The 27,013-nt window shown below is 33.9% G+C and overlaps 1 protein-coding gene across 16 annotated transcripts in view; it reads left to right on the forward strand.

Moving 5' to 3' along the window:
* LOC105465636 (EYA transcriptional coactivator and phosphatase 4) overlaps positions 1-27,013 on the forward strand; it is a 280,315-nt gene that overhangs the window by 195,360 nt on the left and 57,942 nt on the right. For 9 of the 16 annotated variants that reach the window (XM_011714173.3, XM_011714183.3, XM_011714174.3 and 6 more), the window contains 7 exons: positions 7,811-7,935; positions 9,326-9,394; positions 17,839-17,931; positions 22,407-22,473; positions 23,683-23,825; positions 23,969-24,112; positions 26,145-26,224. In XM_011714173.3, coding sequence (XP_011712475.2) covers positions 7,811-7,935; positions 9,326-9,394; positions 17,839-17,931; positions 22,407-22,473; positions 23,683-23,825; positions 23,969-24,112; positions 26,145-26,224 — 721 coding nt within the window. The remainder of the gene's footprint in view (positions 1-7,810; positions 7,936-9,325; positions 9,395-17,838; positions 17,932-22,406; positions 22,474-23,682; positions 23,826-23,968; positions 24,113-26,144; positions 26,225-27,013) is intronic. The other 7 variants (XM_024787874.2, XM_011714186.3, XM_011714185.3 and 4 more) reach the window with 3 other exon arrangements.

Genomic DNA, 27,013 nt, shown 5'->3' on the forward strand with positions numbered 1-27,013 from the left:
TAGAAGATAATGACATCACGAGCATTTAGCATTTACTGTAATTAAGTCTGTTATCGGGGTGTGCTACAGATACTACTTGGTACTGTTTTTGAGCTCATCTTTGTTCTTGGATTTTACCTCTTTTTCTTCTGTTTGTTCCATGATTAGCAAATCTTCTGATTCCTGACTGCCATTTAAACTCATTTCTCCCAGTTTTTCACACTTAAATTCACCTTGTCACACTCACATGCTTGATTTCACAGCTGTTTCTAAGATGGTTATGGCTTACACACCATTTCAGTCATTCATTTATTACTCAAATGTTTCTTGAGAAACTACTTTTTCGGCAGCTTTGCAGGCAATAAGGATATAGCAGTGAATCTTCAGTAGATTCACTGGAATGAAATAATACAAATTAAAATCAACAAAGGAAAAAGGCATATGGGGCAGAGTTCAGGAGAAACTGAGAGTTCATTTCCAGTTGTCTTCTGTCCAGAGTTGTACAAATAGCACTTATTTGTCCCTGCAGCAATGCGTGACAGTACATGCAGAGTGTTGCCAACGGCGGATGCTCATCCAAGCCTTAGTGCCCAGGGGTCACTATTATTGGAGGTCAGTTATATAAACATGTCTAACCACCCATGTGGCTGATCTTCATTACTGTTTTTAGCCCCTTCAGAAGTCAGACTGATTATGCGTGTCCCAAAGCCCCCACCAAGAATCACGTTGTTATCATCATTGTTAGCATAGAGTGTCTGGTGTGGCCCAGGGCTCCAGCTAAACACAGGTACTCTTATAAGTTAAGATATTCCAAGGGCTTAAAGGTTATCTCCCAGGAATTGGTTAAGGGACAAGCCTTTCTTTTGAATGTGCTGAGTTTGGACGATTCACTTTTTACTGCACAAGGGCTAACCTCACTTTCTTTCTTCTCTCAAGGACCAAGCCCTGTGCTATCTAAACAATTGTTTCCAATGTTGTTTCCTTAGTTTTAGTTTTATAGTGGCAATATTAGGTCCCAGTTACTCTATCATAGACAGGAATTATAGTCAAGTAATCTGAAAAACTCTTTATAAAATGTTATTTCATTCTTATTACTTCCTTTCTATGCTTTTAAATATATTCTATAATGTGCCTGTATAAAAATGTACATAATTCGTTAGCACATATAAATGACACCTAAATAAATATGTACACATATTTGAGGTGCTTACTTTTTTTACTCAATTAACAATCTAGTAGTTTGGAAGCTACTGAGTTTGACAACTGTTTATTTGCATCTTTTAATAGGAAGGGCACTTCAGGAGTTAACAAAGATAAATGAAAAAGAATCTTGTTATCACAGACATCCTGTGGCAGCTTTTGTTTTTCATTTGTTTTCTAGAAAAATGTGTACACAAATGACAATAAATTAAGACAGAGTATGAAAAGTGCTGCAGAGAAAGGTAAAAATAATATAACAAAAGTGTGACAGTATGACTAGGTCACTTCTGGTTTTGAGGACCAGAAAAAGCTTCATGGAGAAAGTAGCATTTCTGAGGTATTTAAACATTGATTAAGATGGTTTTCAGGAGCTATCAGACAAGAAAGATGCCATACAAGCTAAAATTGTGAAGGGGAAGTTGTGACAATAGTAAAATAATCATTTTTGATACAGGAAACTGTATAGTAGTGATTACTTGAAGATAAAGCTGAATGGAGAGCTGTGAATGTCTGGGTAAGGCATTGGGACAGGATAGTACTCATTATATTTGTAAAGAGAAGACATATAATAAGAGCTAAGTTTGGATTTCTCGGAAATCAGATATAACTTTATTTTTGTTTCCCTCTATGCATTTCTTATGATTGGCTTTAATAAAGCATTCTCTTACTTTCAGAATTTGACTATGATGTGTTCAGCTGTGCTTTTTCTTTTTCCTGTTTGATGTTCATGGTGATGTAAGGCTCTTGGGTTGATGTTTTTCATCAGATTTGGGAAAATTTTGGCCATTACTTATTCCAATATTATTCTGTATCATTCTCTTTCTCCTGTTGTTTTTTTGTTTTGTTTTGTTTTTGGTTTTGGTTTTGTTTTTGTTTTTGATAATATTACACAGGTTACTTATACTCAATTCAGTTGCCACTCCCACTTTTTTCCTCCGTGCTTCAGTTTGGATAATTTGCATTGGCCTAGCTTCAGATATCCTGGTCCTTTCTTTTGCAATGTCCAATATGCTGTTAAGTCCACTCAAATAATACTTATGTAATGTATTGTTATTTTCATTCTAAAAATTTTATTTAGTTCTTAGGAGTTTCCATTTCTTCTCCATATGCAATATAGAGATACATACTGTTATAAATAAAGTTTCAGTGCCACAAAAGAAATAGCACTCAAATATAAAATTTTCTTTTTAATTCTCAGCAAGGCAATGTAATGTACTTCTATTGGAGGGTGCGCCCTTACAGATGGAGCAATGGTGAGCGCACACCTGGACAAGAGAGGAAAAGGGGTTCTTATCCCTGACACATGTAGCCCCTGCTGCTGTGTCTTTCCCCTATTGGCTAGGGTTAGATGGCTAAACTAATTCCGATTCGCTAATTTAAAGAGAGTGACAGGTTGAGTTGTCTGGTGGGAAAAAATGGTCATGCAGGGTGGAGAATGAGTCAGGGCGGAGGAGGTAGCAGGTAATTGGAATGACTCAGGGTGGAATAGGTGATTGAAATGCGTCAGGGTGGAGCAGGTAATCGAAAAACGTTGCCTTATGAGGAAGTTAAGTTTAAAAGTAGAAGGCAAAGAATTGAACATACTGACATATTGATTCTTTGAAAAGAAATTTAGAACTCATATCTAACAATACATATATATTTTATATATATTATATATATGTATTGATCTGTATATGACAGATGTATGTATGGCAGATATGTATATATTAATACCTATATATGGCATATATACATTTATATACCTTGTGTGTGTATCTTTTCCTATAAGTTACTTAATATATTCACATTAGTTTTAAAATCCTTATCTGCTAGTTTCAACACTTGGGTCATATACAGGTCTGCTCTTATTTACTGTTTTCTGTCCACTAGGAGTCATATTTTTCTGCTTTTTGTTAGGTCACAAAATATTTATAATGTTCTGAACATTATATACAATAAATCAATAGAGATTGAAGCATAATATTTCTTTTGTGTTTTATTTCCCCAAAAAGTGGTAGTTCTTTCCTCTGGCAGTTAAGGTGAGGATCTGTTCATTGAGACCCTTCCTAAAGTTGTTGAACTTAACTGGAGCTGGACTGTGATTAGCCCAACTTCCATCCCTCTGAAAAATCACTGCTTTGATATTTCAATATTTGAACTAGAGAGGCATTGACTAAAGTTATAATGTTTTAGTTAATATTTTTATTTAGTACTGGCAAGGTCCTTATACATGTAACTTTGGTAAATTCACTCATTAGTTCTAGTAGTTTGGGGATTTGGGGGATGAATGTCCCAGAATTTTTTCTATAAACCATTAAATCATTTGTGAATTAAAGTTTCTTCTTTCTAAACTTTGCTTATTTTATTTCTTTATTTTTGTCTGGTATTGGCTAAGATTGCTAGTAGAATATTGCGGTGAAGTAGGAAAAGAAGATGTCTTTGACTTGCTACCGAAATAATTCAGTATTTCATCATTGAATATGATATAAGCTATAGATTTTTCAAGAGTGCTTTTATCAGATGGAGGAAAAACACTTCTTTTCTTAGTTTGCCAAGAGTTTGTATCATGAATGGATGATGAATATTGTCAAATTTTTTTTGCACTCATGGAAATAATATTATGTTAATATATTGAATTGCATTGATTTCCACATGTGAAATCAGCTTTACATTACTGGCATAAAGCACACTTGGTCATGATTTTCTTCTATTGCTGGGTTTGATTTGAGAATATTTTAAATATTTTCTCATCTATGTTTATAAAAATTATATATCCATATTTTCTTTTCTTAAAATTGTCCCTTTCTGGTTTTGGGGTCAGGGTAATTCTCGTCTCCTACTATGGAATGAAAAGTGTTTCCTTCTATTTTTTCTGAAAGAATTTGTAAAAAAAAAAATTGTTTTTTAAATTTTTTTTAAATAATAGTAGCAAAAAAGTTTGCTAGTATTTATTAATTGAACCATATGACCCTGGAGGGTTTTTTGATAAATATTTAATCATGAATTCAGTTTTTAATCAATGCAGGACTATTTACATTTTCTATTTTAATTAGGTCAAATTTTATAAATGTATCTTTCAGGAAATTCACTGATTTTGTGTGTCTTTGAATTAATTGGCATAGTATTTTTTTTTTTTGAGACGGAGTCTCGCTCTGTCACCCAGGCTGCAGTGCAGTGGCCGGATCTCAGCTCACTGCAAGCTCCGCCTCCCGGGTTCATGCCATTCTCCTGCCTCAGCCTCCCGAGTAGCTGGGACTACAGGCGCCCGCCACCTCGCCCGGCTAGTTTTTTTTTGTATTTTTTAGTAGAGACGGGGTTTCACCATGTTAGCCAGGATGGTCTCGATCTCCTGACGTCGTGATCCACCCATCTCGGCCTCCCAAAGTGCTGGGATTACAGGCTTGAGCCACTGCGCCCGGCCTCATAGTATTGTTTATAATACTTCCTTATTACCCTTTTAAAATCATCAGTATCTCTCATGATCATCTTTTGAATATGTAAATTTTCTCTATTGTTCACAAATTTTGTTTAAATTATTTCTACTCTTTATTGTTTCCTTCTACTTACCTTCTGTTTAATTTCCTTTTCTTCCTCTAGTTTCTTAAAGTGGTCACAGATTTTAAATCCTTCTTTTCTAATATAACCATTTAAAGATATAAACTTCTCATTAATCACTGCCTTATTTGCACACCACAGTTTGATTTGATATCTTTTCATTCTCATTTTGTTCTAAATATTTATTATATTTACTTGTATTTTTTTTCTTTGGTTCACAAATTATTTAGAAGTGCAGTGTTTAATTTTCAAATGTTGGGGATTTTTTTATATATCTTATTACCATTGCTTTCTAAATTAATTCATTGTGATCAGATACCATACCCTGTAACATTTCAGCTTTAAAATCTATCAATATTTACTTTATAGCCCAGCTATAGCCCAGGTCTATCCTTTTGGTAGATGTTCCATGTGCACTTGAAAATAGTGTGCATTTTATCATTACTGGGTATTAGTGTCCTGAAACTGTCAATTAGGTCACATTGGTGATAACGCTTTCCAAATCTTATGTGTATATTTTTTAAAATTTATTTTTGTCTACTTTTCTTCTGTTGGTTGCTGTGAAAAGTGTGTCATAAAAGCTCCAACTATGATCATAGACTTATCTGTTTCTTCCTTTAATTCTGTCAGTTTTTGCATCATGTATTCTGTAACTCTGCTTGTAGGCACATGTTATGTCTTCTTGAATAATTTATTGTTTTTCATCATTTTCCAATTCTTTTCTTTATATTTGCTAATAGTCTTCATCTTGAGGCCCGTTTTATGTGATGTAATATTAGCTTGAACATCTTTCTTATGTTAATTATCTGCGTGGTATGTCATTTTCCATTCTTTGACCCTCCACCTATTTGGGCCTTAATCACTTTTCAGGTTCCCAGGATGCAGATGCTGAAGTATTTCCTGCAGGAGTTTATTTGGGTTGTGCTCTCAGTATTAGTTCCTTTTGAGGGGCATGAAAGAAGCAGGGCTGGATTAAGAGACGTTGATCTGTAGTACCGTTGCAACAGAGGTCTCAGCTAGTCTTATGAGACTATGGTGACCCTTAGGGTAAGAGGGAATAGTCATTTTACCCCTCCATTGACCAGTCAGTAGATGAGGGCTGCCCTCAGAAAGAGTGTGCTTTTGGGCACAGTGACCTTCTTTAGTTGAGGGCAAGTTTTGGGAAGGAACTCAGTTGAAAGCTGCCAGTTGGTAACACTCTGAGCAGCTATGGGAATGAGTTCTTCAGGATGTCTGGGCAGTGTACTATAGTAGCACAATATGCTGATATTTAAAGTGCTTCTCTTGTAGATCCTCCGTAGTTAGGTCTTGGTTGTATAATCTAATCTGACCATAGTTGGCTGTTCATTGGAGTGTTTAGTTCATTGATATTTAGTGTAATCATCAATGTGTTTGAGTTCGAGTGTGCCATCTTGCCTTGTGTTTTCCATTTTTTCATATATATTCTTTGTTTCCTTCCCTTTTTTTGGCTTCTTAGGGTTAATCGAATTCTTTAAAATGCTATTTTAATCATTCTGTTGGCTTTTTGTTATACCTGATGGTATTTTTCTTAACATTTAACGCTTCGGATTACTGCATGTACCCTAAACTTAACCTCTTATCCAAATTTAATATAACACCTCATGCCAAATGAAAGAACCTCGAAAAATATAATTTCACCTCACTTTTTGCTATTGTTGTCACATATTACATCTATATTATAAGTCCATGTATATAATGCAATTATTTTGGCTTCAATAGGCTGTCTTTCATGAATTAAGAGAAAAATAAAAGATAATCTCTTATCTTTACCTATATATTTACATTTATGTTATTCTGAATTCTTTCCTGTAGGTTTGAGTTTTCAAAAGTCTGGTATCTTTTCTTTGATCTGAAGGTCTTCCTTTAGTATTTGTTATCGTTCAGGTTGTTGGTGAGAAATTCTCTCAACTTTTATTTATCTTGTATGTTTCTCTCTTTCATGAAAGCATGTGTAGCTTCTTTGGGCTACTGCACAGTTCTTTTTCCTGGTTTCGTTTTCTTTTTTTCTTTTTCCTTTTTTTTTTTTTTTTTTTTTTTCCGTGATGGAGTCTGGCTCTGCGGCCCAGGCTGGAGTGCAGTGGCGCGATCTCCGCTCACTGCAAGCTCCGCCTCCCGGGTTCACACCATTCTTCTGCCTCAGCCTCTGGAGTAGCTGGGACGACAGGCTCCTGCCACCAAGCCCGGCTAATTTTTTTTTTTCATATTTTTAGTAGAGACGGGGTTTCACTGTGTTAGCCAGGATGGTCTAGATTTCCTAACCTCGTGATGTACCCGCCTCGGCCTTCCTAAATGCTGGGATTACAGGCGTGAACCACCCGCCCGGCCTCTAGTTTCTTTTTCAAAAGACGGTCAGCCCTTCAAAAATCACAGTTTTATTTTATCCCAATTGTAGCACAATCCCTGGAGCAAACATAAGTCAAAGCCCTATTCCTGAATTTATACCAAAAGTGTTACAAAACCAGCTCTCAGGACTTAGGCTCATTTTTCGGCTCCCTGGGTCAACAAGGTCAGCTGGAAGCTTCCGTTTAATTTTGAGTTCACACTTTATTTCTAGCTACTGATTTCTTCATTATTGGTGGCAGGGATTGCCAAATTTGGGGAATTAAACATTTTCAGCTCTCTAGTGTGTAGCTAAGGTGATCAGTTTAGGAGGGTGGGTATGTATATCAGCTTAAATTGCCAAGATGACAGAATTTGCATTTTTTCTTACAGTATTGTATGGAACAGTCATAGGATTATTTTTTGTTATTTCTATATGTTAATAATAATATGTTTTATTTTTATGTTAGTAATGTGTTTTCCATATTATGTTATGTTATAATATGTTATATTATTACAAACAGGTTATGAGGCTTAACTTACTACGGAAGATTTTCTTATTTATTTATGCATTTGTTTGTTTGTATGTATGTTTGCTTCTAATGAACTGGCATGTTCATCTGGTTGACTAAGTCTTAGATACTGGTTTTAATTATTACCATGAGATCACGTGGTCAATAGAATAATATTTGTAGTCTATTAAAAAATAACTGCTGCAATTTCAACTCTTCTCTGCTGCTTACTGCTCTACCAGGTCTATGGACATGCAGGACCTAGCAAGTCCTCATACTCTTGTTGGAGGTGGTGATACTCCAGGTAGCTCCAAACTGGAAAAATCTAATCTCAGCAGCACATCGGTTACTACAAATGGGACAGGAGGTAAGTGTACTACCCTGAAGATACCCAGAATCGTATTTCAATGTTTGCTTTAATTTTACTTCTTAGGGATCTGCTAATAAACAAATATCTTCTTATCAATAACACAAATCAACATTATATCCAAGGTATATATAATTAATGTTGATTGTTTTGATGATTTTCTTGAAATTTTTGCTCCTGCTCTATAGCTGGGAACTTTCACAGAGAATAGATAGCATTGAGCAACATTTCAAGGGCCTTGAGCAAGGCTTTCTTTTTGTATTTGCCCTTATAAATATTCCACAAAATTTAGAAATTGAGGTCAAAGGATTTCCACCCTGGTGTTAGCAAAAATTTCTATATGTGTTGTGTGTGTGTACACACACAACTTTTTGGTTTTGTTTTGAATTATAAAGAAAGGTTACCTCAACATTTTTCTTAAAAATGTTTTTTCTTATAAGTGCTTTATAAAAAAAAAAAAAAAAAACATGATTTTGGAAATACAAAAATACTAATATCTGCTGCATTTTCTTTTCAAACAGAATAACACCTAACATTTATTTAAAAAGGAATTGCTTTTTTTTTTCAGATAATTTCTCATTCTATTAGCCTGTAATTATGCCACAGCATATGGCAACAATAATAGCTGTTACTTCAGATATTCCACTTTATTATTTTCATAAAATATATTCAACCTGTCAGAAAATGTGATCCAATTTTTGTATCAGAATGTGTATTTATAGAGAGATTATGTACACACATATATAGACTGTATTTTAAATTATTCACAATTTGAAATTTTGTAGATCCATCTAGCCAATCAATTTAGAATTATATGACATTTAATTTGTAAAAACTATATTGTCAGATATTAGCATTTGCCACATCATATTTTCTTTTAAATTTTAAATAAATATCTATGAAATTGATACACCTCTTCCCATTTCTTTTAGAATAACGATGCCATCTAAAATTTTCTTTGTAAGGTTGTGTGCATTGCAACTTACCTGTATTTAATAATGTTTTACACCAATTCCCTTGTAGATTAACATTTTCCTTGTTTATGATGTTTATTTGTCTCTAAACATGCATCTGTAATTTCATCTAATTATGCAGTTGCAAATGTATAGAATATTTAGTGATGAAAACTGGAGGAAGGTACATTTAAACCCTAAATTGGGTACAAATAATAAAATTTAAAAACTCAAGCACTCTAGAACCAGACTGGTGAAGTTCACTAATCATCATATGCATATATTTGAACTGAAACAAACCTGATAAACTAAAATGTTAAAGTCATACAGTACAGTTACAATTTTGGCTAAAAGTTCAGAAACCAGTGCAAGCATTGAAGATTATTCATATCAGCAGGCATTCAGACAATGAACTTTTATACTGTTCCTGTTCTTAGGGGACAACATGACTGTTTTAAACACAGCAGACTGGTTGCTGAGTTGCAACACCCCCTCTTCTGCAACAAGTATGAGAGATGCTGGTACACTGCATGTGTTTGGGTGTGTGGATTTGCCCCTCTGGATTGCTGTTTGTTGCCATGTCTATGTTTGCATCTCTTTTCTGTGTTCAGTACTGAAAAAGGAAAAATGAACATGCCTTTTAGTTGTTTATTGACAGCAGTTGGTTATGATTTTTTATCAATTTGTATTCTTAGATTTTTTTTAGGTCAGTTGTATTCTTTTCTTAAATGTTTCATAATTTCACCTAAATGATGCATATATTAGTTTTCTCACTATTTATCAGTTTTATTACATGATTAATTTTGCCCAACAACTGCCATGTCAAATAGAGCGACTGAAGCAGAGTGGCCATGCATACAAACTTAATCACCTTCGTAATCCATAGACTTTCATAATTTAAATTAAATTCTTAATAAAGCAAAAGATATTTTCTACTCTGCAGATTTTGAGAATTATTCCAATGTATATAAAGTAACATTAATAATCAGTATCCCCTCACCTTAAAAATTGTCAGTGGTGAAAGCTATACATTTAAAATTAGAAATTAATACTGGCTTTTAAATTTTTTTTGTACTGTGGATATTAACTACATTCATACTTACACACATATTAACAAACTTTCTCTTAAATCAAATGCTAATATGCTAAAAAAATATCAAATAAAACAAAGCCATCACATTTTTGTGGCACCACCCAGTTGTAGAATCAAAAAGGAGCTCATGCCTGTTGGAAATGTGTATCACAAACAAACAGTTAGAATAGGCACAGTTTGGCTGGACCTTGCTCTATCTCCGACTAAATTAGAGTATATGATCAGTGAAGAAAAAGTACTTCAATATGCTCATTATTTGTATTTGTATAGTTTTAGTTTTAATTTTTTCAATTTTATACTTAAATATACTTTTCATACTTAAAAATATGTTGCTAGAATTTAGATACTGTTAATTCTATAGCAGGGTCTTTTTTTGTAAAGGGCCAGATAGTAAATATTTTTAGCTTTGTAGGTCACATGTCTGTGTTTCAGCTGCTCAGCTCTGCCATCATAGTGCAAAAGCAACCATAGAAAATATGTAAATGAATAAGCGTGGCTATGTTCCAGTAAAACCTTGTGAGCCCTAAAATTTAAATTTCATATAATTTTCATGTGTCATGAAATATTGTCATTTTGACAACATTTTAAACATTTAATATGTAAAAAAAAGTTCTTAGCTTACTGGCTGTGGTCTGTTCTCAAATAGTGTTTAACACAAGCAACATTATAATAGTGAATATGTGCGATCAATAGTAATTTACCTCTAATCTCAGCCAGAAACATTTTTCTAAGTAGTAAGCATCAAATTTTCCTGGTTCTTAATGTCAGTAATAAAACTCGTGAGGCCATAGGAGAAAAACAAGGAGTTGTGTTGTCAGGGCCACCGTGGATCTGGATCTTAGCACTACTCTTACTGGCTGTGTCACCTTGAACAAGTTACTTAAGCTCTCTGAGCTTCAATTCCTTTCTATAAAAGGATGATAATAGTACTTCTTGGCATGACTTTTGTCTTAGATAATGTGTATAAATTGCTTAGCAATAAATTCAGTATATCTTCCTTTCTTTAATTAGTAATGCAATAATAGGCGAAAGCTTTTTAAGGGAAATGAAAATATGCATTGTGTTAACAGACTCTCCATTTGGTCAGATAAATTTATTTGCATTTAGAAATGTGTAAACTGGGCTAAAGAAAGCAAACTTTTGGTAACAAAATGTTAAACTTTGATTATTAATAATATAGTCCTGGTAGCATATTATATGAAACTTTTAATGAATTTCAGTGACTTTTTTTTTTTTTTTTTTTGAAATGGAGTCTCACTCTGTTGCCCAGGCTGGAGTTCAGTGGCACGATCTCTGCTCACTGCAAGTTCCATCTCCCAGGTTCACCCCATTCTCCTGCTCAGCCTCCAGAGTAGCAGGGACTACAGGCACCCACCACCATGCCCAGCTAATTTCTTATATTTTTAGTAAAGATGGGGTTTCACCGTGTTAGCCAGGATGATCTTGATCTCCTTGACCTTGTGATACACCCACCTCAGCCTCCCGAAGTGCTGGGTTTGCCGGCGTGAGCCACCGTGCCCAGCTGAATGTCAATGACTTTTTATGGTGGGCGTTTGTGACACAGACTAAGCATTTGTTGTGTGATCTCTTCTATTAAGAATAAACTATTTTATTTTCAATTCTTGGTTTTTATTGTTGGAATTGTAGCATTTCATAAAATTATAATAAAACAAAAGGCAAAAGAAAAGAACTAATAGCTTTTCAAGATCATTCCAATAACTTGAGATGTTCAAAAAGATTATTTCTTTCTTTCTTTCTTTATTTAAGACAGAGTCTCGCTCTGTCTACTAGGCTGGAGTGCAGTGGCGCCACCTCGGCTCACCGCAACTTCCGCCTCCCAAGTTCAAGTGATTCTCCTGCCTCAGCCTCATGAGTAGCTGGGACTACAGACACACACCACCACACCCACCAGGATAATTTTTGTACTTTACTTAGTAGAGGCTGGGTTTCACCATGTTGCCCAGGCTGGTCATGAACTCCTGACCTCAGGTGATCTGACTACCTAGGCCTCCCAAACTGTTGGGATTACAGGCGTGGGCCACCACACCCGGCCTAATTTTTTTTAATTGACATAAGTTGATAGTATCACCTTTAGATTTTATCATACTATATTGGTGCTCTTTAAGTACGTTGCAATATTCTTGAAAGTAATTTAAGGTGTTTCCCTACCTTAATCCTTATTATATAATTACATCTGCAGATTTATATGGAATATAGATTTTCCTTTGAAATTTTTAGCACTTGTAAAATTATTAAAGTGTAAAATATGAAGATAGCATAAATGCAAGCTTACCTTAGCAAATAAAGCAGAGGTCGGGCCTTGTGAGCTGCCTGCTCTCTGTTGTCGCTATTTAGCTCTGCTATTGTTGCACAAAAGCAGCCATACACAATACCTACACAAATTAACATGATTGTATTTAAATAACTTGACTTTTGAACACAGAATTTGAATTTCATTAAAATATTCATGTAACAAAATATTCTCCTTTTGATGTTTTTCAGTCATTTAAAAAGGTAAAAACCATTCTTAGCTTAAAACCATACAGAAACAGACCATGAGTCAGATTTGGCACAACTCCTGATATAGATCTATATGCATATACATAAGTTATGTTGTACATATAAGAGTGCATGCCAATCATATGAACCTTTACTTCCAGATATAGGTAATTCCAGATTCTAATTTGCTTAATGGTGTCAGGATTCATGATGAACTACACTTTATATACAAAAATACTTAGATCTATTGGGAGGGCTAGGGCAGGATCTAAAAGAGTAAATTTTCACTTTCTCACTTAATTGAAGTGTATCAAGTTCCTATTATATGCCAAGTTCTATGCTAGGAAATGGGAACCCAGTGACCTAAAGAACACGATACCAGCCATCCAGGAACCAAAAGTCTAACAGAGAGAAGCAGACATGAAAATAATGAATGCCATAATGTGTTCAAGGTGGATGAACAGTGGAGGGAGGGAATATTTGATTCTACATGGAGATTAAGAAATGACTTCAAAGGAAAGGTTTGGGGGAATAGAAATGAGACATTCTGATCAGCTTTATTTTTTTTTCTATATTTGAAAGCAATATAGAAAAGAATCTTCTAGAATTTTTACTGTAGAGACGATTGACTCACATGTAATGCATTAGTATTTATGCAGTAGAGCTACCTACTGCTGTGGGTCGGTTCTTTGTAGAGAATTTTTTTTAGAATAAAAGTCAGAAATGTCCTCATCAAATTATTTTACAAAATTAAATACTTTATGGGTAGTTAGGAATGAAAGACACTTGGTAATCATAGGTTTCTGAATGAATATATTGATTCAAACAAGCATAAATCATAGGCTATACTGATTATTAAAACCAGTAGGCGATACTTTTACTGCTTCCCTGCAGTGTTATAAATTGTAACTTTCCTGATCTAACTTTCTGAAATTCTTTGTAGAAACTAGGCTGTCAAAAGCCTCTGTATGTGCTTTTTGGGGTTCAGAAAGAAGTGTATGTGGAATTACATATATGTAGTTTTTTAAATGGACACCTTAAACTGGTGCACACACACCTTAATCTATGTTTAAACTACACTGATTTATGAAGATGAAATGTAAGTTATGTGGGTTCCCTTTCGAGGATGAAGCCTGAATTGCAACAAATGAATATGAACTTTGAGTTATGATAATAAAACAGACTTTCTCTAAAAGTAATTAATCAACATTAATGTTGTACTTAAATTCTAAAGACAATTTAAGGGGACAAGAGTAAGAATGCTTTAAAAATAAGTGTATGGCAGTAGGGATGAAGGTTGGGATGTGAAGACAGGAAATCTATGACTTAGTCGCCATTACTGATACCTGACAATAATCATGTATGACCTTAATTCAGTCTATATGTAAGAACTATTTTTAAAGCTAAAAAAATGGAAAAGCCAATCATGTGTATTTATTTATTTTTACTATTTGGCTCTGTCAAAAACATCCAAGTTGCAAGTAGCTAACTAGTGGGGAGCTGGGCCTGACAGTACAAGAATTTCTTAACAGTTCTGGACAAAGTGCTATAGAAAGTAATTTTATACCACTTTTAGCAAAATGAGCTCTGACTCCCTTACTTTGAAGATATAGAATAATAATCCCACAAAACTTCTCAACCTAGGACATTAAAATATCATTGTTTCCTTTGAAATCAAAACATTTTGTGTGTAAGCTTGCATTTGGTTAAGAAATATGGTGCTTGTCTTCTGTAGAAGGATTTTGCTTCCATCTTATTGCATGTAATGAATTTGGATGCTGTCCTGAAAATAAATTAAAAGCCCCGTTTAAACATCATGTTAATTTAAGAAAAACAAAATATAGCTTAAAAATACATTTGAACAGTCAAGGAATAGACACTGATAATTATTTGGAATAAGGATTTTTACAAGTTAATAGTAATAGGACTACTAATTTTTGTCTTACTAATGAACATGTCTTACTTATTAGTTATTTGTCTTACTAATGAACATTTTTCCAATAGTGTCTTGCATATATTTAATGAAAAGCTAAGTTTCCTGCCACTAGAAAAGTATATAGTAGATGTAATTTAAAGTGCAGAAACAAAAGCAAGATAAAAGAAAACAGCTTACATTTCAAATGTATTTGTAGCTTCAGTGAAAATAACGTGTTTTCCAAGCTTTATCTATAATTATTTTATAATGTTTATACTAGTTAACTGTTACATAAATACCAAGATAATACTTCTTTGTATTCTAACATGTTTTAATAAATCAGCTAATAATATAAGGAGTGTCTATTCACTTCTCTATTTGAGCTTTCTACTGCTGAAAAAATAGTTATTTCTTATTACCTAATATTACTGCTTTTTATTTAGAAAAATCAAACCAAAAAAACTTTGGGACTAACTTCGAGCTTTAGGGGTGCCTGTTGGTGCTCACTTAATGTGAGTGCAGTTTATTTTCTGTGACAGAATAAGTGTTTTATTTCCACTTTTCCCTTTTGTTCTACCCTTACTTGCATAGGAAAAACAGTTTTACATTGACAGGCACCACTTCCCCCAAACGTTAGCATCCATTTTGTTGAATTATTACTTTAAAATTCAGGCATTTTAGTAAAGCTAACACATCGTGCTTTTTACTCCTCTCTTCATATACTTTCCCAGGGATGCCTTTTCTCAGTAAAATGAACCTCTTTGTCTGTCTTTGACTAAAGGCAAACCTTTAAAATTTTAATGAGAGATGTTTCCAGTATAACGAATTAGACCAAAAACTCGCTCTCTCCTTCCTCTTCTTTCTCCTTTTGACCTCCCTAAACTTTCAAATTAAAGAGATTATAATCAAAACCAATACTAAGCTTTTGAAATCAGGTCTAAGAGTTGAAATTCAAAGTAGCAAAACTAATCTTCATGTCTGGCTTCTAGATGAGTTTTGTTAGACACAGCTCTCATTCTACCACCTCCATTCACAAGTAAAATCTGTGTTACTATTACTATAATGAAGCTACTTTTGCAAATATTGTTCATAGCTTTAGATACGCATACATAGGAATTTCGCTGCAAGTAGAAGTCAGAAGCTCTGATAAACTGTTTCTTAGTTTTGCTGAAGGCTTTGGGCCATGCCTTTTTGTCATAAATGTTAGAAGTCAAATGTAAACATTGCATGAGATGGAGTAGCCTTTATACCCATCTAGATTATACTCTGCATTATCTTCATACAGACAAAAGGAATTCTTGATTAGCTAATGCTGCCTGAGAGGCAGTATGGTTTAGAGTTTGGATTCTGAACACGCACCACTTGGTCTCAAATTCTAGCTCTTACAAGCTTTGTGACTGGGGAAGTTATTTAACCATTTTGTGCCTCAGTTTCCTTATCTGAAAAATGAAGATGATGATATTATCTACTGACTGTTGAGAGCAGTAAATCAGTTAATAGGTGTAAAGGGCAAGAGCAATGCCTGGAATGTATCAAGTGCCTTTTAAGGGTGTGCTGTTACTGTTACCTATTTTCAAATTTGCTACTTCTTGTTGTCTTTTAAAATATCCCATGAGGAAGAAATGGGAAACATGCCTTAGTATCCTATTCCGGTATTGTGCAGTTTTTATTTTTAATGAGGTATTTTTAATTATTCTATCTAGGAGATAACTGCATTCTCATTATGCTTTGGGCCTTTGAGAAGAGGCATTGTCATGAGCATAAGCCATTTTCATACCTGAAGGCAGCCTGATACGGTGGGAAGATCCTGCGTATTAGAGCTAAAAACCTGAGTTCAAATCTTAGCTCTACCATCTCCTGCACTGGAACTTATGCAGGCTCTTCAGCCCCCACTGCACTTCAGTTTTCTTGTCTATAAAATGGGTATAGTGATTTGTATTAATTAGGGTTGTTTTAAGGATTAGCTAAATGTACATCATCTAGCATGTAGTAAGCTCTCAATAAGTATTAGTTATATAGTAGTAAATAAAAAGGTGATAAAATGATTTTGTAATGATAGGTTTAGTGATTGATAAGGTATAACCATAATAGGGACTACTGTGCAAATTACTACTGAAAAGTTATAACCACTAATTTATTATTTATCATTATATAAATAATTAGACTATTCTTCAGATCATTGTTGCTATTGAAAGATAAGCCGAACTTGAATTTCCTTTTTTGCTAAGAAAAGCAATCCAAGTTTCTTTACTTTCTGTTTCCAACATTTACGTTTCTCCTCTGAATCTTCCAGCCGATCAAGTCATTAATAAATCATGCATACTAAATTAACACAGAGCTCACTGAGGGCCTGGTTAATTCTGTTCATGTGGAAAAGAGCATAATCATTACCGCATGGTTTTCTATCAGTTAATTGCTTTTCTAACAGAATAACATTACTGACTTGTGTGATTGGTGGGTACCCTATGACTGACTGTTCTTTTTTGCCGTTTGGCTAGACTTCAGCTTTCCTCTTTGTAATTTTCTGCTTGCTTCTAAGTTATTTAACTGTATGGTTCATGTCATTTATGACCAGGAAACACAAGAGGTGTTAAGTAGAAATAGCTTAGTTTATTTCCTTGCTGCTGTGATATATGTAGTAAAGCTTTGCCAACAAAGGGAAAATATGGTGTGACCAAATGGGTAAAACTTTATTATCACCCCCATCACCCTTATCGCATCTAATAATGATAATATTGTGTACTAGGCCACTTTGTTACCGAGCAGTGATTTTGCCAAAATACACCACTGCCATGTAGAAATAACATATTAAAAGAGTTTTCAAAAGATGTACTTGTTGCTGTATAAGTCATCTCTTTTTCTGTGCTTATCTCTATAACATATTAAAAATTGTTATACCATTAAAAATAAGAAGCCCAACACCTTATAGCTCATGAGTGTTTTTTAGAGCTTCATTGAGTGCTTCATTTTTCATTCATTGTGTGAATGAGCCCATGGTTTCTATACTTTTATATCTCTTCATTGTATTATTATGCAAACTTAAAAATGTCTTCCTGAGAAAAATAAAATATAAGCTAGTAAATTTCTCTGGTATAATTCTGATTAAATGTGCTGAAGACTGATGATGATTCCTTTTTTCCTATTGACTACGTGAGAGTGTGTTTAGGTGAATTAAAAATACAAATATGTGTACTGCTGTTTCACTTTTTAAGGTTGACTGCCTTTAAAAGCCAGATTTGAGAGAACTAGCTTGGCCAGAGGATTTTAGATTAAATCCTCTAAATGCATGCCCCTTTAGCAGCTAAATTAACAAACTCTCTTCATCAACTTCTCAAGTTTTCTCTTGCATGCCCATGGTAGCTAGAAAAATCACTAGTAGAACGGACAGAGTCTTTGACATAAATTTAGAAGTAAAACTCACATGTACTTATTCTTCTACATAGTGTCTCTCCTTGCAGTCAAAACAGAGCCCTTGAACAGCAGTGAAACCACAACCACGACTGGAGATGGAGCGCTTGACACTTTTACTGGGTCAGGTAAAGCCTTTAGCTCGTGTGTCCTTACGTACACATGGGGGTGCGTCCACATCCTCCTGCTTGGGAATAAGCAGCATAAGCATCCAAGCTCTTAGAACTTTGATCTTTATAAAGCTAGAAACAAGTTCTTATTTTTTTAAGAACTAATAGTCATAAGCAGTATGCATTGTTACAAATTATATTTAGAATAATGTTGCTTGATATTGTAGTTGACAGCAAAAGTTTCATGACTTTCTTATTACAGATAAGTAAACTTAACTTCCTTCAAAATTATTTTATACAGTGCTTAATAAATTTAATAATTAAGTTGTAGTAGCTGACCTTGCTTCTTCAACTTACCCATTTGAATTACATAAAAACTACCTTCTGTTTAACATTCGAGATGTAAAACTATCCATTTGATTCCTTCTAAATAACCTTGTTTCCTCTCTGGGTTTAAAAAACTCCTCCTGTGTAAGCAGCTGAGTGACAAGTATTAAAGGTTAATGGGCTGCAGGAGAGCACATGCTGGTTGCATTAGAACCCAGCCTCTGAGAGTGCTCGTATGCTTCAAAGAGAACAATAGCATGTCTTTAAACATCAATCCCTTTAAAATATAAATACCTGATAACTCCCAGCTGGGCACAAAGGGCATGAATTAAGTTGATTCAATTAATTATTTTTAAGTTACAATATTTCTTTGGCTTATTATCTGGTGAAAGGATTTTTCTAACCTGAGGAGGAATGGGTACATCAGAAAGAAGAACATTAAACGTAGGAATGTATCTGTGGTAACTGAATCTCGGTTCTGTTATTCTACTTTAATACATTTTACATTTTACATTTATCCATATTCTCATGTTATAAGGATTTTTTGTCAGTATGTTTTATGTAAAAATAGTTGAGATATGTCTTAGAGTATTATGTCATTATAGCATATATTTGATTTTTACAGATGATCTAATTTCACTAGTTCACACCGATTAAAAGCAGTTGCCATATATTTACATAAATATTAGTACTCCAAGAAAGAAATACTAGTACATAAACTTTGCATAGAGACTCATGTGTACTAATACACATCTTTTCTAGCAGTTTACCTGCCTCTCGGGAGATAAATAGTTACTAGTTCAGTATTCTGTATTGCACACCTACCATAGGTTTTATAAACTTTCTGCAAAATAAATCTATATGAACAAATTTTTAAGGAAAGGAATGGAGTTATTAATTTATTGCTGACATACTTCAGTAGTATACTACAAGTTCATTGAAAACTGAATGACAAAACTATAAAGTGTTAGCTCCAGAAGGAATTTCAGAGCTCTCTGATCAATTTTGTAGACAAGAAAAGTTAAAAGTGGTTAAGGCCATACAGTCAAGGCCTCACAGCTGGTCCATGGTATGAGTCTAGAACCATGTCCTTATGATCAGCCCCTGGGTCCTTTCTGTAATACCCCACCAGAAAATAGATGAAAAAAGAAATAGGTATGAACAATCATCCTGTCTGAAATTCACTCATATTATCTTTATAGATATTTTCCGAATTTTTTAAAGAATTATCTAGGGATGTGCTCTCCAATAAGGTAGCCACTAGCCATATGTAGTTATTAAAATTTGATAAAATTAAAAATTTTGTTTTTTATTTTCATTTTCACAGCAATAATGCAGTAAGTATATTTTCAATAATATTAATACATTTTGAAAATCATTAAGTATGACTAGAGGTGTTAAGTTCTCAATATTTTCAGCAACCAAAATTTAACTGAATTTTCAAGTTTAAACACATTTCAAGTGTTTAACAGCTGCATGTGGTTAGCAGCTACCATATTGGACAGCTCAGATACAGAACATTTCCAACTCTGTGGAAAGTTTTATTCCACAGCAGTGATCCAGGGCAGGGATTATCAACATCAGCACTGTGAAAGACTCGGGCTGATTATTTAGTGTGGGAAAGCTGTCCTCTGCACTGTAAGATGTTTGGCTGCATCTATCCCAGAATGCCAGCAACACTCCCCCAGATGCTTCTTTACTGAAGAAGCAACCAAAGATGTCTTACTAAAGACAACCAAGAATGTATCCAGACTGTTTAAATGTCCCCTGACAGGCAAAATTCTCACCCCCACCCACTTCTCATCCCATTGAGAGTCACCAATCTAAGATGGCATGATAATAAGAATGAAACCTTAAAATTGCTTTGACACCACCAGAGAAACTGACAGTAGACATTAAACATTTATTTAAATTAATTTTCAGGGCATTTCAAAAACAAGCTGGTTTGCTTACTGTTGTATACAGAAATGATGGAATGTAATGAGTATATTGGGTAATGTTTATGATTAATCAAATGACAGTGGGGAATAAAACAAAGGTCTTTCAAGTTTGTACAAGATATTCCAGAAATCATTCCGGAAATGAGGTTGCCCTTTGTGAGAGCAGTCTTTACTTTGATCTGCATAATTTCCACTCACTTTAATCCAATTTTGTTGTTCTTTTCAGTTATCTGCAAATTTCTGAATTAGAACAAAATGTATGTATTTTAGTAAAGAAGCATAAACTTTCCTACGTGAACATCGTAGTTTTCTGAGTGTAAGGTTTTGTGTTCTATTTAGAAAATGAACATATAGACGTTAATAGAAAATTGTAAAGTTTAGTTGAGCCTTTATAGTGTTGTGAGTACATTATTCTAATGATGTTTAGTTTTATCATTAGAAGAAACATCCTGTATATTCAGAATTGAGTTCGTGTATATGGGTTTTTTCTGAAATGTGTAATTTTGATCTATGTCTTATTTATTAGACGTTACTATAATGAATATTTATCTTCATTATTCAGTGTCTCTTTGGAAAAGCCTTCTATTTCATAATATTCATCGTAACTAGTTAGTATGGCCCAAATCTTGAGTGTACCAAGGAGAAATTCTGTAAAGAAGAGATGAAAGAATATATAATTAAGCCTCATTTAACTATATTTCTGTTAGAGTATTTGGTATTGTGAATTGATAAATTAGAATGACTATCTTTGGAATAACACTATTATTATGAAATGTACATTTAATGCCCATTGTGTAGTAGAAAAAAGAGTCTGTTTTCATTAAGTTGATTTGAAAATTTTAAAACATTAAGTTTTAATAAATATGTAGAAAATTAATAGTTTATTGGTTCAATTTATTTTCGATACATATCAAATTCAGTTAAGTTTGGGTTGCTGAAAATATTTAGAAATAACACCTTTAGACAAATTTGATGATTTTCAAAATTGATAATTTTCTTAAAAATATACTTACTGTATTATTGCTATGAAAATGAAAATATTCTTTCCATATTCAGAGCTTATAGGCAAAATAGCATTTTAAACACATTAAATTTTGTGTGTTTGTGAAGCACATCACAAGGGTACTTGTGATATATATAGAAATATATCTTGTTTCATAAAATAGTTAGCAACCTAAACCTATTTGTCACTTTTACAATTCTAAAAGTTTAGCTCCAGAATTATTATGAACAACTTAGAAAGGACATAGTACTTTGAAGTATAACTATGATTGATTAGACTAAACTAATTCCAGCACTGCATTGTGTACTGCTTTAATCTTTTTGAAAAGTGAATGAACAGCAGATGGCCCAATAAAGACACTCTGTGTGCTCACGCAGTGTGGATTGGCTCTAAGGGAACTGGCTCACACTTTAGAGTCCATATATTTGCAAAACATCTGTCTTAGTTAAGGCAGATAGTTAAAGGAAAGAGAAACTTCCAAGCTTTTGGATATATTCCAGTTTGGGGCTCCATGTTTGGATGAACTGTTAATAGGACCTGACTTTCACCTTTAAGTTCTTCTCAGAAAAGTATTATCTCTAATAGTTCAAAGTTTATTTGTAAATATAATTGCTACTGCATTTTGTGATTATGTTTTAAAGAAATCACCTGTGCTTTCTTTAATTATTACTGGAATGTTTTAGACTGCATTTTTAATTGTTCATCTGATTGGTAAAATGAGAGGAAATAGAATACAATCGTATTGTACTGTTAGAAAACGAAGTTTGGAACATCACACTCTTCTTATTTTGTATTGTATTTCAATTAGAACAAATATGGAGGAAGAGCGATATGTACATACTGCCATCATATTTGGCATTTTAAAATGTAAAGTTTGCAAATTTTAAAAATTTACTTTTATATTATGAAAGCTTAATTACCCTGTAATCAAAGATATTTATTCATAGCATATTAATATATAAGAGCATGCTAATGATTTGAGAAAATGGAGTGGAAGAGTGATAGAGGGAATGATTTGTGAGACAAATGTTTATATCATGCTTTTTGCACAAAACTCAAAGCAGTTTAATTAGGAGAAAGTGTTTAGGCAACTGTTTCTTTTTAGAAAATGAATTTTTGGAAACGTGTTTAACACGGTAATTTCTTCAAATTTGTTATGTTCACTCTAGTGAAATGTATTTATGAAGCAACCTTTGGTGCACTGGTATTTTTGTGTCTTACAGTAATTACAAGTAGTGGCTACAGCCCCAGATCAGCACATCAGTATTCCCCACAGCTGTATCCTTCCAAGTAAGTGGTCAGTAGATTCTTTCTGTTTTATTAGAAATTTTTTCCAGCATTATCTTTATTATCTGTATTCACACAATTTGACAAGTTTAAATTGGCAAACATTTATGTCTATACATGTATTATAGTTAGTTGGATAATGCTTGGATAGATTAAATATGTAGATAAATATCCTGTACAAATTTGAAATAGAGACACCCACGTTTATCTTGATAATTCCCTTGAATATTTATATATACCTTGAGAAAAATATCAAGCTCAAATTAGAATACATTGCATTTTAATTCAAATTCAAAAATGCTGGCTGGTTAAAAAATCTCAAGAGATTACATTTTATCTAAATGTCAACACTTCATAATTAATTCCATCATTGAAATTCTTTTGTTGGATTTCCAGTTCTAATAAACATATTTTTGGAGAATATGCTTTATTGTTTTTTATAACTAATATAGTCACTTTATTGAGGACAGTCGTAGATATTTCTTAAGTTTAACTATATTGGGTGTATATCTGAATTGGTTTGGAATCAGCCAGACGTGCCAAGATTGTGTATTGCTGATACATACACATTTAAATATAGTATGTTATTTTCTGCAGCATCTAGAATGTCTGCCTTTACATATATATAGACTGGAGGTTGGCTATCCAATGGAGAACATGATGTAAAATGTGGCATGATGAAAGGAATGATGTTCCTTTTTTTTTTTTTTTGGAAGCTTCCTGCCTTTCTTTTTCTTTTTTTAAATTTCTGATTCTTGGGAGCAAATTCTTAGTACGGCTTTTAAATAGACTTTTGTAGTCTTTGCATAGCATTAAGTCACTCATGGTGAGTGTGAATTTGCTCATGAGCATACTAATAAAGCTAGCGTGTGCTCCATTTTCCTCATCTACATATTAACTGGAGTGCGATTTCAGATATGAGCAAGAATTATAGACCTGGAAGAGACACTAGGTATAATATTTAAATCAAATTTCTGCTTTTACAGATGTGGTATAGACGTAGGGAGTTTAAATCATTTGTCTGTGGTCACTAGACTGGCTTGTAGCAGAGCCTGAACTCCTGACATTCAGACTGTTGTTTTTTCCTATATTGTTAAAATTACGGATAAAGAGGATTACGTCCTGGATATTATAGGGTTTCACTGAATCTAGGCTGTCTAAATTAATACACAGTCTTTGTTGCCACAGTAATGCTATTTTTCTGATATTTAGGCCCTATCCACACATTCTTTCTACACCAGCAGCTCAAACAATGTCTGCATATGCAGGCCAGACTCAGTATTCGGGGATGCAGCAGCCAGCCGTCTACACAGCCTACTCACAGACAGGACAGCCCTACAGCCTGCCCACTTACGGTATTTCACATCTTCTATCTTCTTCTTTGGTTATAGGCAGGTGATCCTGCTGGCTGGTAGCTTTGTGTTCTATTGTAGGTTACACTTTAGAAGGAAAATCATCTTACTAATTAAATGGTTTGCACAATCATTTTTCTGAACAGATTTGGGTGTGATGTTGCCAGCCATCAAGACAGAGAGTGGACTTTCCCAAACTCAGTCCCCGTTACAGAGTGGCTGCCTCAGTTACAGCCCAGGGTTTTCTACCCCACAGCCGGGCCAGACACCTTACTCTTACCAAATGCCGGGTAAGTAGCTACACATGAAACATGTTTTGGGAGAACTCATTCTTTGAGTGAGACTCACTGGCTTCAGACTAGGAATATCCGATCTTGAAGACAGTTTTAAGCTTTATCACAGCTCACACAATTTCTAAAGAAAGACAGATAACTAGACAGAAACATGATGAAATGGTTGAGTATACCTCAGGAAACAGGGCCTATACCAAACTTAAATACTTAAGTTTAAGCTGAGTAACATCAGCAGGAAACCAAGTCCAAGCAAAGCAACTTCCAAGCCAGACACCAGGTCAGCCACACGTTTGGCGTCTACTTAAGCAATTTAAAAGATCTGTAGCACAAACCAGTATTTTCTTTTCAGTATTCTTGAAGTATGTAGTGCTGTTTTGATTATACTTAAACTTGAATTAGCTCTTTTCTAAGTTCCATTTATCATTGACCAATTGAGGATTTTTTGTTCATTCCTAAAATTCCTCTCTCCTATTGATAATATATTGCTTAACAGGACTATTATATAATATTTACTCGCCAATCCTCCATAGAGGCATATAGGATCATTACATTTCTTTTAATTTTAGACTCCTATTAAAATTGTGTTTTATCTTTTTGTTGTTGTTCTTTGTTTTTTGTTTTTTTGATAATGGAGTCTGGCTCTGTTGTCCAGGCTGGAGAGCAATGGCGCCATCTCAGCTAACTTTCAACTTCTGCCTCCCAGGTTCAAGCGATTCTCCTGCCTCAGCCTCCTGAGAGCTGGGATTACAGGTGTGCACCACTATGCCTGGCTAATTTTTGTATTTTTAGTAGAGAAGGGGTTTCACCGTGTTGATCAGGCTGGTCTCGAACTCCTGATCTCAGGTGACCCACCTGCCATGGCCTCCCAAAGTGCTGGGATTACAGGCATGAGCCACCACGCCTAGCCATGTTGTATCTTAATGCAATAGTTGCCAAAAGAATTTTAGTGACATAGTAAAAACTTTAAAAGCTGGTTACTATCTGTCATTTTGTCTGTACTGAAAATCACAAATTTGGGGCTATATTAACATATTTGAACCAACTGGTATGACATTTTGGTCAATTGATTCAAATGAAATAATTATTTAGATACATTTGGCTGGAATAACAGTGCTCTTTTTTCCTAGAATGTAGGTCGAAACATATTTGAATGCATGCTGTAGCCTCAAAAATTCATACAGCTTCAGTTAGCCCTGTGACAGACAGTATTTTTATTTTTTTCACAAATACTTTCATATTGGCTATTCCAGGTCAGGTCAGTGGCATTGATTACATAACACATGACTAGTCAAAACACATTGATAAAACAAGTAATCAGCTACCTCAATAACCTTTCATTTTACTTTTTGACAAGCACATTCCATAAGGACTTTTTTTTTTAGGAAACCTATAATTGGCAGCTCACTTGTTTTTGCCGTGATTCGAGAAATCATTAAATATCAGACCTTGCAGTAAAGTTTTAGAAGGCCCTCAAACCCTAGGTTTGTGTAGTATAAACAGTTCTCCCTTGAGTCTGAACCCTAATTCACAGCTATTTTTGTTCTAAAGAAAAGACAAAGGGAACAAAAGTACAGGGAGTTGCTAAATGGGGTTCTGTATGTTTATTTCCCACGCTAAAAACCCTGTACAAATGTTAAACTCAAGTGATTTTTTTTTTGTACGTAAATGCAGTTGATATGATTTGAAAGTTCCAGTAATTTCCTGGAGGCAGTCTTAGTCTGTGTAAGATTTTATCATTTGCGTACCCCTGCACTTCTAGACTCTTAACCCTTGAATGTTAGCCTCACTCCTTATGAAGACTGTTCCCATGTGCTTCTGTTTAGCTCAACAGATTCAACAGGAAAGGGTTTACCAGCTGTTACAAGAGCGAGAGAGCTAAGCCTATTTTCTGTATAAATGTCTCAACTTCAAATTTCACTGTCTTCATGACAAATTTCAAAGTGTTTCTCTTAAAGAATTCTGCGAAATGAAATATTTTTATCATTTTACAAGGAATACTTTTAAAATGCAGTTTGTTTTTTACCTGTAGGTTCTAGTTTTGCACCGTCATCTACTATTTATGCAAATAATTCAGTTTCCAATTCAACGAATTTCAGTGGTTCACAACAGGTATAGTAGCTTTTTGTGTTTATGCTTTTTATATGTATTTCAGATTTTTGAAGAGTACTCGGGTTGCCATATATGTGTGTACCCTCCCAGGATAAGGTTTCTTTATTTAAAAATTATTATAGCATTTCAGGATAGTAAAAAATTACCTATCTAGAATTCTTGGAATATGTATTATTCTGGCTATTTTAGATTTTTTGATTGTTAAACGTTTGTGTTTTAAACATTTATACTGTAGTTGTTTTAATCATTTGGCATGGAATTACAAAATGTATTGGATATTTTCTGTTATCTTAAAATACTACTAAACACAATTTTATTTTTCTTGATAAAGCAGTTATTATAATGAATATTAATTGGTTGAATCAGTATTAATTGATTAAAGTCAGTTATAGGATTATGCTACATACTATATAACATTTTCAGTCCTAAAAAGTGTCCTTTGTTACTAAACAAAATGCCTCAAAGACTACTGTTGGCTTTTAAATAATTTTTCTATGTTTTAGTTTTATGAATACTTTTAATGTTTGATTCCCACTTTCCTGACAGCTGCAACTTTTTGCTTTTGTCACTGTGCCTGCCTCTGGTAGTCTTTAGTCCTCCTTCTAATTATGTTTTCTTAATATTTTTGTGAGTTTTAAAATCTAGCATGTTAGAATTATGCATGAAACAAGAGTGAATGTCCCTAAATGAGTGAATCAGCTTAGAGTGAGATGAATTAGTGATTTATGTTGACACTTCCAAATCTTTTGTCCATATTTTTTTCTTTTCAGCCACATTCGAAGTAGTTGA

This window comes from Macaca nemestrina, chromosome 5 (assembly GCF_043159975.1).
Source record: "Macaca nemestrina isolate mMacNem1 chromosome 5, mMacNem.hap1, whole genome shotgun sequence".
In the NCBI taxonomy this organism is placed as follows: domain Eukaryota; kingdom Metazoa; phylum Chordata; class Mammalia; order Primates; family Cercopithecidae; genus Macaca; species Macaca nemestrina.